The 12,442-nt window shown below is 41.2% G+C and overlaps 2 protein-coding genes across 3 annotated transcripts; one reads left to right on the top strand and one right to left on the bottom strand.

Moving 5' to 3' along the window:
- Window positions 1-820: 820 nt before the first annotated feature.
- On the top strand, window positions 821-3,664 carry pla2g12b (phospholipase A2, group XIIB; the record flags this gene model as incomplete). The annotated part of the gene is made up of 4 exons (XM_084071840.1): window positions 821-1,079; window positions 2,105-2,193; window positions 2,362-2,521; window positions 3,393-3,664. 4 exons carry the CDS (start codon window positions 821-823, stop codon window positions 3,509-3,511), a joined length of 627 nt encoding a protein of 208 aa, XP_083927966.1. The 3' UTR covers window positions 3,512-3,664.
- Window positions 3,665-4,135: 471 nt separating this feature from the next.
- Window positions 4,136-10,491, bottom strand: LOC311035719 (uncharacterized protein). Of its 2 annotated transcripts, XM_084044113.1 has the most exons (6): window positions 10,282-10,491; window positions 8,941-9,555; window positions 8,315-8,470; window positions 6,708-7,644; window positions 5,983-6,635; window positions 4,136-5,669 (listed from the first exon to the last, which is right to left on the bottom strand). In XM_084044113.1, the coding sequence occupies exons 2-6, from the start codon at window positions 9,535-9,537 to the stop codon at window positions 5,592-5,594; spliced, it is 2,421 nt and encodes an 806-aa protein (XP_083900239.1). In that variant the 5' UTR covers window positions 9,538-9,555; window positions 10,282-10,491; the 3' UTR covers window positions 4,136-5,591. The 2 variants fall into 2 exon arrangements, with proteins under 2 accessions (XP_083900239.1, XP_083900238.1); XM_084044112.1 differs by having other exon boundaries at window positions 5,983-7,644.
- Window positions 10,492-12,442: the final 1,951 nt, after the last annotated feature.

Here is a 12,442-nt window from a genome sequence, read left to right as displayed (position 1 = left end):
GGTTGTTTACCCCTACTTCCGTGTACGTCACCCGGTACGTCAGGTCACTGAGGTCAGTCAACGCCCCTAATATAAAGATTTCAGTTCCAACAATGGACTGAAATTACAACTAGCGCTCACTACTGGTCATTGATTGTATCGCCATTCAGCACCTTTCAGAAGAACATTCAGTCATTGTCCTGAAATGACTTAAAGTTGATTTTAGTATTACAGTAATACTAATCAATAATACTATTACTGCATAACAGTGTTGCAACAATGTTGTATAACAAGTACGCAACATAGGATTTGCTCACACGCAACCTGGTTTTGATCAAGCTTTGTTTTGTTGAGTACACATTGAATGATTCGATGGACACAGCTAATTATCTATAGTAGCCTACTGTCCATAATGCTTTACAGCCAGTGATAGAGGATCGGAGGTGTAAATAATACAGTGTGTATCTCAGTAATAACTGATCTGCATTGTATATGTTTATAAGAACACTGGAATAATGGAGGGAACGGGGAGGGGTTAGTACTCTTAGGAGACATAACAAGTATGTAGAGAATTTGATTAAAATAAAATGCAATCCCTTATAGGTCTACCTAAAGCTCATTAAACATGTGACGGTATGAAATAGATAGGCCTAAGAAGTAACATCTTGATAGAGGAGGGACTTTGCTCCGCCACAGTGGAGGCTATCCCTCTGTTTTAGATCAAAGTCCAGGTCATGGTGGTTGGCAATACGGTTTCAGTATTCCCTGTGTCTGTGTCTCCATCAGTCCCCCGATTTGAACTCACAGAGTAACTTGCTGTCCACAGCTCTCTGCCGGCAGCATGGCACCACGACTAGGCCTTTCTCTCCTGTTCCTTCTGGGCTTGTCTATCCACGTGGCCCTGAGTCAAGATGCTGAGGCCCCAGCAGAACCAGAATCCAGCCAGACTCCAGAAGCCGTACCGGCAGAGGAGGACGACGACAGCATCTGGGGAGTGGACTCTCTCAGGGGCAGTTTTGAGGCAGTCAATAGTTACTTTGACTCCATGCTTGAACTAATGGGCGGACGTGATGGGGTGTGCCAGTACCGCTGTCGATATGGTAAGTTATAGTTATTCAAAGGTAAATAAGTTATGCTTTCTTCATTTTCAGATTTGGTGTAAATTACAAAGTGTTAAACTACACTGTTAGTATATTCCTTTAAAACAAAAATAAATTATTATATTCCACTTTTGTTATATCAGAGATAGCCTACTAAAATAGTGTACTTTTGTATAACTTTTTAATTGTGCAGTGCTATTACTACAGCACATAGAAAGAGATAATGAAAAGAAAACAATCTGACTGATTTTAGTTATTCTTGTTCAGATTGTTCAAACCGATACCGAACAATGTACATACTAATTGACTGATTGATGTACTTTATTTAGTAAGACATGAGAACAACAGTACATGGAAGTACAAATTCACAATACAAGGTCTACTAAACTGGAAGACTCATAAAGCACTAAGCTTGTTTAAAATGAGATCCCCACGCACACAAATCATGATGGTTACTATCTGTATGGTGGTTTTGCCTCTTGTCATTCTTTAATCCAGACACTAAACTACCCCCCCCCCCCATATTATGTTGAAGTGGCTATTGCTTCTATAGTAATTCTTCATGATGCTTTTTCTCATCTTAGTTCTTAGCTATTTTGCATAGTATTGCGGACCTCACCACATATTTTGCTGGTTGTACCTTTATGACTAGTGACAAATAAACCTTCATAGCATCAATCATAGGATCCCTTTTAGATGTAGGCCTAGATTAAGTTTTGAAAGTCTACAGAAGCAAAATTTTACATATATACATATGTATAATATATATATATAATATTATATATTCAATTCTGTCCCCCATCACGTAAACAATTATTACTTTCCTCTGTGATTTATCATCATTATCAACATCATGACATCATGATGAGTAATGGACTATGAACCAGGGCTAGTGGAGATAGCAGACATTGAATATTGATTGTGTGTGTGTGTGTGTGTGTGTGTGTGTGTGTGTGTGTGTGTGTGTGTGTGTGTGTGTGTGTGTGTGTGTGTGTGTGTGTGTGTGTATCTTCCACGTCTCTCAGGTAAAGCTCCTGTTCCACGTCCCGACTTCCAGATGCCAGAGCCTGATGGATGCAACTCCTATTTTCTTGGCCTTCCCACACCAGAGGGCGTACGTACCTTTTAATCACACTTTAATTACACCATCACCCAGATACACTTTTACATGCCACTAGACTTGATTCATGTTAATCTGATTAAGAAACTGACTTTATAATCTTATAGATTAGTGCATTAGTATTCCGTACCCAGCCGACTGATCACCTTTGTCCTAAACCAGATGGAGATCCCCGCCATGACAAAGTGCTGCAATCAGCTGGATGTGTGTTACGACACCTGTGGCTCCAACAAGTACCGCTGTGATTCCAAGTTCCGATGGTGCCTCCACAGTATCTGTTCTGATCTCAAGAAGAGCCTTGGGTTCGTCTCAAAAGTTGAAGGTGGGTGAGCCATTGGGCCATGTTCAGACTGGCAGCCCAAATCTGGTTTCTGGCCTATCCGGATTGGAATGCTTGTTTTAAGTCTGAACAGCAAGAACGAACACACACACACACACACACACACACACACACACACACACACACACACACACACACACACACACACACACACACACACACACACACACACACACACACACACACACACACACACGAGAACTGATTTTTGAAATTAGATTAAAAAATGATTTCTGAAGATGTGCCTCTGTCTGGACTCTCGGACACTGAAGCCTGATTTATACTTTGGTTATGATGATGTCACTTGCTGAAAATAGGCGATCTACAATCTTGTAAATTGGGCTATATTCCACAAGCGTCACCATCATACAACAGAGTATAAGTTAAGCATGAATCACGCCTATGTCATTACGTCGTCACCACAGATAACAGTGTGGACAGTCAGTTCTAAAGATCGTATTTGAGAAACTAATCAGATTGGCAGTCTGAACAAAGCCTACTTACAGCAACAGTAATATAAAATGCATACTAGCCTACTGATGAGGTGTCATGAGAGTTACAGTGCCTTTCTCTTAACATATAAAGTCTCTCAAGAGATCCAGATTTCAGACCAGTTTTAAGGAAACATTTGCATTATTCTGTATGATAGCCATCAGTATATCATTCAGTTCTTATTCTATCAGGTCAAGTCAAACTTCAGAAACATACATTTAAAAGAATATATATTTATATATTCATTAATGTGTAACTGATGTATTTTAAATATTAATATAAAATCACAACATTCACTCTTAAGCATAATGTCATACTGTACAGCATGCTGATCTTGCTCCATCTCTCCCTTTTTCCTCAGCATGTGAAACATTAGCAGACACCTTGTTCAACACAGTATGGACCTTAGGCTGTCGGCCCTACATGAACAGCCAGAGGGCATCCTGCCTTTGTGAGGGGGAGGAGAGGGATGAGCTTTGAAAAGCCTCCAAATACACCACCCACCTATTAAAGGGTACCAGAGCACCATGTGAAACATGATGTTTTGGTTCTGGGTGTTACAAGAGACTGCTTTGGGACTTACCTGTGTAATGTATTTCTTAGTTAGTTTGTTTTTGTTCATCAAAACTACTGTATTACTCTCATACAAAACAATGCCTTCAGATGGCTCAGGGTCAGGTTGATCTTACCATCCAAAATAATATTTGCTTATTTTAAGCTGTGGTATGAAAATGTTAGCTAAATGTAATAGTTTATTACAGACTTAGTACTGTTTATCTTTCATACCAATCAACCGTCTCTCTCCATACAATTTCATGTTTACATAAAATTGTTTTATATTTGACTTCACGCAACAGTCAGAAACTGAATCTTTGAAGTATATGTCTGAAACATTGCTCACCTATTCTCAAGCACTGGTTAACAACTTATGGGAGATAGTTTCCATGATAGTTTCTTGGCTGTTCACACTCAAACTTTTTATTTTTGTGAAGACAAATGTAATTCTAAAGTGACAATAAAATTGGCCACATGAATCTATGGAATAAAGATTTTGAACACAATAAAAAGGTATTTCAATAACACTTCATGAGAAAAGGATTTATTTAGTCAATTGTGTATTTATATATCTATAGTACAAAGTCAAAAAGGATCAATAGAAAAAGAACTGCATACAAAGTGTAGTGAAATATTCATGAATGGTTGGTAATTACAAGCATCTTCAACACTTCCACATGTCCACCAGAAATACATTACATTTGTGATGATAGTACTTGTTACACTTTTAACCACTTGAGTGTTACATACTTAATTGTACGTCAATGGCGATAACAATAGCTTACAAGCTTACAGCACAACGCAACATGTTGTGAGCTTGAAGATCAGCTATTTTCACCACATGTTCACCTATTATGACATGTCCAGAATAGGGATAGTAGAATTCATGTGTTTTAACCCATTAAGACCGGGAAAGCATCTGTGTCATTTTAGATTTATAGCATTGGGCAATTCAAAAATATACAAGCTCACAGCGCGTCACTTGTACATCTGCTATTTTTTTTACATTTTTGAAAGATCTTGAAAGTGTGAAACTACTGATTTAGAAGGCACTTGTAGAATCGGCCTGAGGTCTTAATGGGTTAATTGCACATCAATCAGCTATTTTCGCCTATGAAATACCCAGAATTGGGACAGTAGGATTCATGTGTTTTAAGTTGAGACAGATAATATGCCAGTAAAATCAGAACCAACATTTCACTAATGGCCGCCATAGTGGCTCAGCAGGTATGGGCAGATATCACATAATTAAGGCCACAGTCCTTCAGCTGAAACCAGGATCGAATCTGATCTGAGGCTCTTTGCTATATCTCATCTATATCCGTTCAGAGAAGAAATGTTAAAAAACAAAGAGAAAAAAGAATAACTTAGTATTGTAATACTGAGTGCATGACAGGAATTTCTGTTGGCTATTCTATGCAAGCCAATGAGGTCCTCATGAGCTGCATGGGTTTGCAGCAAGTCATGGAGTCTCTGTACAGTAGGTCTAAAGCAAAATAGAAGTGTCATGAGTGACAATCTCTTATTTCATTGAGAAAATGTCAGTCTGATTAATAAATTGCATTTGACTTTTCCACTTTGTAAATAATGGCGAAGACATCAAAACTATGAAATAACATATGCAATTACCGGTATGTAGCAATAAAAAAATGTATAAAGAAATCAAAATATACAGTTTATCGATTCTTAAAAATAGCCTCCATGTGCCTTGATGACAGCCTTGCACCACCAAGGCAAACGATGGCTGCTTTGAAGAATTTAAAACTACCGTAATATATTTTTTTTTAACACTTATAACACTTATTTTGTTACCACATAATTCCATGTGTTATTTCATAGTTTGCTAATATTCTACAATGTAGAATATAATAAAAAATAAAGATAAACTCTTGAATGAAGGAGTTAGGCTACATCAGCTTCATGGGACAGAATATAAGACATATGTATACAAAATACATTTGAATTGAACAGTTAACTTACATAAGTTCAACTGTTTAACTTACATTCACCAGTCATTCACATTAGGCTGGGTTTCTGTTGGTTTGGGGACTTGGTGCTTCATCTTCTCATTAAACGCTGCAAGCTAGACGTGATGACAAAAAAGATAGATAAGAAATTAATGTCCAGAAATTGCCCTTCGGATACATACGGATATGGATATGCTTGAAGCTAAACATTGTGATGACAAAAACGAAATTAATGTCCTGAAATTGCCCTTCGGGTACATACTTTATGGGTACGGCTATGCTAAAAGCTAAAAATTGTGATGACAAAAAATGTCCTTCCAATATATACGTATACAGAGACAGGATTCATATAGTGCAAATCTTTTGAAATGAGGGAAAACTGTAAATGCTAGTATTAAAGAGACACCATATTTTAAAAAGTCTGCTTACCTTTTTCTTCAGGTTTGCCTTTATTTCATCTTCTGTTGGCAATGCTCTTTCCAACTGCTGTACTTCTGTGCTAGCCTCTACAGGCGGTGGCTCTGGATGAAGAGTTTTTGCAGTGATCCCAGAGGATGTATCACTTGTCTGCATTTGACCCGGATCGCTTTGATTGTTTGCAGAGCTACAGCCAGCTCGAGCTTGTATCTTTGCAACCTTCCGTTCCTCCTTCCTTTTCACCAGCCTTCTTTTATTTGCTAGTGCTTTCTTTTGGGGGTTTCCGGATTTTCTCCCATTGGTGAGTTGTAATAGACAGCGGTCATCAATGTCATTAAACCTCGCGGTATTAACGACTTGGAGGTAACTGACTGACTGCTGTCCAGTTTGGCCCTCGCTCTGTGACAGGTCAGAGTTAAAGTAAAAAGGGTTAAAGTAACAAGTGTCATTGTTGCGACCAGCAGGCAGACGTGGATATGGGTGAACCTGGCCAAGCAAGGCTCCAGGGTTAGCAGAGGGACATAAAGGATTCGCTGAATAATGAAAATAACCAGGGGGATAGGAGGAGGAAGAAGGTGGAATGACATTGGTCCCATAGTTCCCAGCTGTGGAGGAAGCACCGTTACTATAGTGACTGTGGTAGGCAGTGTACGCTGAGTGCTGGACTGAAGTAGTGTACCGGTATGTTGGCAGTGCATCAGAATTGTATGTTGGAATTGCAGACGCAGTATCAGGACAGGGAACGTGATATTCTGGGTTCTCTGGAGGCAGACGTTGATCACGAGAGCGACCCCTAGAATCAATCCTAGTGTTGTCCCTATCACAGTCTCTCTTCCGCTCTCTCACTCTTTCTTTGCTTCTCTTATCACAGTCTCTCCTCCGCTCTCTCACTCTTTCTTTGCTTCTCTTTCTAGAGTGTCGGTATCTAGAACTTTGCTTTTGCTCTCTGCTATCCCTGGGGGTTTTGCTGGAAGAATGCTGGTGGCGGGGGGGAATAGAACAAGGGCTGTCAGACCTATCCTTATCCTTATCCTTAGACATTGAGGTGGATAAAGAGGAAGGACTGTGATGACGTTGTAAGTGTTGCCGACGTCTCTCGCTCACCCCTGTGCCGGTGTCATCCTTTAGGCCATGGAGTCTCTCCTGCGTACGTTCTGCTAGTTTGCACAGGTCATTCGCCTCCAGGCTCAAACCAATTGTATTCAGAATGTACTGCAGCTGTCCCTGATGCTGCTCCAGTTTGGGTTTCTTCTCATCCACAGAGGGAGACCTGGATTTTCGACGGCCGCCTCCATCTTTAGTGCGGGTGGATTTCACCTCATGCTGGACATTTATTTTACTTCCCCCATGGGATATTTCTTGATTCAGTGCTTCAGTCTTCCTCTCTTCACTGCAAGACTGGCGGTCCCTCTGCCCAGCTCCCGTTTGTAATTGTTGGCTCTCACTCTTGCACACATCTGCCTTTGGCTCCGAAACAGAGGGCTGACTATTCAGAAGCTCCTGACCAGTAGGGGGAGGCTCCTCATCATCATTGACTATTTTGGTCAGCATATCAATGTCCACCCCTTTGTTCAGTAAACTGATAAAACGCTGGAAACCTTTGACGACCATGTCATTTTCATCAACTGGGGCACTAGGGCTCTGGCTGGGAGGGTGTGGTTTGACATGGGGGACCTACCGGAGAGCAGAGGTAAGAAAAGATCACTATCTGTTTGCTGAAAGTTGAAGCATGCATCAGTTCATTCAAAATGTGAGTGGGCTACACACGCTTACTAATTTCCTTCACATTTTCAAGTGTGCTTCTAGACCAGGGGTCTTCAACAGGGGGTCAGAGACCCCTTGGGGGTCCTCAGAGCTACTATGGGGGGGTCCGACAAATCTTTGTGTAATAGGATGTAGTTTTTTTACATTAACCACTTGAACCCTAGAATTCCTTTTCTGAGGGGAACATTAGCCGAAAATAGCAGATCTACAAGCTCTCAACGCCTCGCGCTGCACGGCGTTGAGAGCTTGTAGATCGGCTATTTTTGGCATTTTTTTAGGTGTAGAGGGAAAAAAGAGCAGACTAAGCAAAAAAACAACTTTAATCTGAAACACAATTGTATGCAATATAGAGTAGGGGGTCCCTACTTCATCTCTCTCTCAGCTAGGGGGTCCTTGGGCTGAAAAGGTTGAAGACCCCTGTTTTCTAAAGAGTCTCTGTGGCAGGAAACGAAATCTCCCATCAGTGCCAAGTATTCTATTGGAAGCCAAAACAGTCACCATAGATATCCTGTTCCTGAATTGTACAATAGATAAGTGATGGTTTGATAAGGTTGTAGGAGTGTTCAACAAAGCTACAAACCTCCCCATGTGAATCCGATTCACCAGAATTACGGCGCCTGTTCATCAAGGCTTTCACTCTGAGTTTTAGAGGATGTTCTTCTTTGTTCAAGGTCAACATATTTGTCATCTCCACAGGATTAGGTGATGGAAGGTGGTCAGATGGAGTGGAAAAGGCCTGCAGTTAGAAGGAAAATTGTTCATTACACCATTTCAGGCACAGATATGCGTAAACACTACTAGAAAACACGTGTGTAGGGCATGTATTAGAGAAATAGCCACACATTACTCAGTCCTCAAAGTCGGTGACATTTAATCATGCTCCAATGTTTCCACTATGGTGCCTTAATCAGGGCGAGGATGATGCTGATGATTCGAATCATCATAAAACATTGTTATAATGTCGCGAACTATGAGGACTGGGGAAAGTGTGGCTATTTCTTTTATGTATTTTGCATATCGAGCAACTCCTTAGGCGTGCGTCCTTTCTGCCATTTGTCTGTGTAGGGCATGTACATCATTGTATATATGGATTGAATATATCAAACAAGCAAGTGTTCTTTGAGAAAGCATATGTCAATATGTAAATATATATTAACAAGAAGTCTCCATAGATATATCCGATAAATCAAACTACCACATACATACCTTTGCAAGAACACCATCGGGCCACCTTCGCTGCAAAATAACATTCACCCTCTCTTTCAGTGGTCTATTGTTGTAGGCTGAAGACCGGTTATGATTGGAAAGACCTATATCCTTTTCTCCTGTGCTCATAAAGGGCTGAGTATTTCTTACAGAACTGTCCACTTTACTACGTGAGAGATCCTCTTCCCGTTCTTCTTTAAACATCTGACATGGCGTCTTTGCTTTTAGAAATGGCTCCGTTCTTTTCATAGCAATAGTAGCTTTCTTCAGACTTATCTTGTCCTCAATCTGTTGAAGTTCTCTCCTCTTCCTTCCCAACTCCTTATCTTCCTTACTCAGCTCCACCGGGTCTCCATCTAGGTCTGTGGCCATTTCTGGGCTGAAGTTCTTGGAATTCAGCCTGTAGGGCCTATGGGATGAAGGATTATGATGCTTGGTTTCTGCATGTAGCCTTCTGTCGTTCACTGAAAAACCACAATATGGGTAATAAATCTTTTCCTTGGAATCAGTCATCGGTCTTGGATCAAGGCTTTCCCGTTGTCTCTGGTGAGTGTATTGCCAGTCTGTAGGATTCATTGTTGATCTGTTCCAGTTCATATGTTGGTGGGATTATTACTGCATAGTAAAAGAAGGGGAAAACACGATGAGATGAAGTCCAACAGAACTATAACCGTTCACCTGCCAAGAGCTTGGCAGGTGAAAATGTACCTGTACTATTTGTACATTACAGTACTGTACTGTACTTTCATAGTTAAATATAACTCGGTGGTTCTCAATCAGTGGTCCTTGAGGGGGTTCCAGAGGTGGTCCCCAGCTAAATGATGGATAGTTGGTAACCAAATGGCCCTTCTCTATGAATTGAGTACAAAGGACCCCAATGGTAACAAGCCATAGGCTTTCTTGGGTTTTAAATCCTATTAGCTGACATTGTATTGAACTGTACTTTCATGTGTTTTTTCCTGCAAACCTCTAATAAAGTATTCAATCAATCAATCATAGATCTTTAACTCTTGAGAGTGTGAAATGAAACCATTACACTCTCAATAGTTAAATTATTGTTAAACAGCTGCATTACTTGATTGAATAATTGTTATTTTGATCAACGTTTGCCTGTTCTCTCTCCTAATGGAACCACATCAACACAGCATGGAATTATGGCCAAAATCATACCCAATAACCCAACGATAACAAATGATTTTAAGTCTTGGGTCTGAGAGGCAAAATCTCATCAAACGGTGGTCCGTGGCTCAAATGACGAATAAATAATGGACCTTGACATGAAAAGGGTTGAAAACTCAGAACTCACTGCTAGTGCTAAACCTCACAAGCGACATTGTTTACCTTTTGACTGGAGCCCCTCTTCAGTCTCCAACGAGACATCAATGTGTCCATTTCACATCACAGGTGTAAAACAGTAACATTTGACTGTTACAGGCAAATATGCTTCCACGGTGCTTGTTAAAAAAACACGAATTATTACCCAATGACCATAGACATAGACATAATCTGAAAGATTAACGTGAGGAATAAAGCTAAAGTTAGCCAGCTACATCCAGCTTATTCTGTGGTGTTCATAGGATACAGACTGCACATACGATACGACGCCACCGTCTGGATGGAGTAAGTTTTGTTTTGAAAAACCCAACTCGTGGTGAAAAGTCTTGGTGACGCGAGGTTAACACACACGCACGCACACGCACACCCACATTTTTTTTTTATACTGAAGTTAGCAATATGACAATGCTACAAGTAAAGTCAAGTATTCAAAGTTTTGGCTTCAAAATATACTTCCAGTACAGTACCAACCATAACAAATACTCATTATGCAGAATGGCCCATTTCACAATCATATTATTAGTATGTGTCAGTTCATGTCTTCATGACTTAAATTTAGTTGTATTTTATTTGAAAAGCAATGACCACAAGCTAGTAGTACAAGGAGGACATAATAAAGTCCATGACCAATTTCCATTGTGGTCCTCATCCAAACAATAAAAAATCATGACATTTCACATGAGTGACAAATAAAATAAAAAATTCTGATGAAGACACCATGCACTTAAATCTGTAAAAACAAAACCCTTAATTAAGTAGTAAAACTTAAAATACACCACCTACATCATACTGGAACCTTTTCCAATAGCCAAGGTTTTATTAATTAAATATTTAAAGGGATATTTCATTTTCAAACACTTCTGGGGTCATATTAACATGTAGTTGTGTGCACTATACTCATTCTATCAGACCCCCCCCCCCCTTCCTATATAAACCAGTTGTATGTTAGACTCATTGAAAATACCCATCCTTGGTTCTGGTGACTGATATTGTCCTAATGCTTGAAGGCTTGGGGGTGTGTGTGTGTGTGTGTGTGTGTGTGTGTGTGTGTGTGTGTGTGTGTGTGTGTGTGTGTGTGTGTGTGTGTGTGTGTGTGTGTGTGTGAGATATATATCGTTTTTTGAAAATGAAAAACATATTTAAAATAATATATAAAAATAAATATGTTTATTTATGCACTGATAAAGAAAAACATCACATGGATGCAACTGGGACGTATCATCAGTGTTGTAGCCTGGGGTCATAGGGTGTTTCGGGTCTCGCAACATACAACATACACCCTCGCCCAGGTGACCCAGCCAGGGTTGATCAAGCCCCGACTTACGTCCCAGTAGCACCCACGGTCAGTCCTATAGGGAAAGACAGGGCAGTCCGCTTCTCCGGAAGTACTTTGCCGGGACTCGGGGAGGCTCTGGCACATGGAGGGACTAGGCTCTGTGGGTTGTCTCCTGGCCGGGCTCCTCCTTCGTCTCACCAGGTCCAGGACCTGAGCGCTGCGCCAGATCAGATGCACCGCCCCGATCCAAACGTTTCCTTCTGGTGTGATGGTTCCTTGGGCCGATACCACTAGATTGGGCCGTCTAATGGTATTAGCTCCGCTTGCGGTACGCTAGAATGGCCCTCCTAAAGGCCTAATCGTGGGTTTGTTGGGCTTCTTCCTCACGGAAGACACAGCATGGGGCGCTAACCCATACTGCTCCCGGGGTACCGTCTACATTCCGGCTGTCAACAGTCTCTCCTGTGGTCACCAAACTATTCCTGGTTGTCACGTAGTCTAAAAATTCCTATGAGCCACTATAAATAGAATAACTGATAAAGAAAAACATCACATGGATGCAACTGGGACGTATCATCAGTGTTGTAGCCTGGGGTCATAGGGTGTTTCGGGTCTCGCAACATACAACATACACCCTCGCCCAGGTGACCCAGCCAGGGTTGATCAAGCCCCGACTTACGTCCCAGTAGCACCCACGGTCAGTCCTATAGGGAAAGACAGGGCAGTCCGCTTCTCCGGAAGTACTTTGCCGGGACTCGGGGAGGCTCTGGCACATGGAGGGACTAGGCTCTGTGGGTTGTCTCCTGGCCGGGCTCCTCCTTCGTCTCACCAGGTCCAGGACCTGAGCGCTGCGCCAGATCAGATGCACCGCCCCGATCCAAACGTTTCCTT

Source organism: Gymnoscopelus microlampas (genome assembly GCF_963454915.1).
Source record: "Gymnoscopelus microlampas genome assembly, chromosome: 2".
NCBI classification, from domain to species: domain Eukaryota; kingdom Metazoa; phylum Chordata; class Actinopteri; order Myctophiformes; family Myctophidae; genus Gymnoscopelus; species Gymnoscopelus microlampas.
Note: the sequence above shows the minus strand (reverse complement) of the source record. Positions and strands in the feature narration are given on the sequence as shown.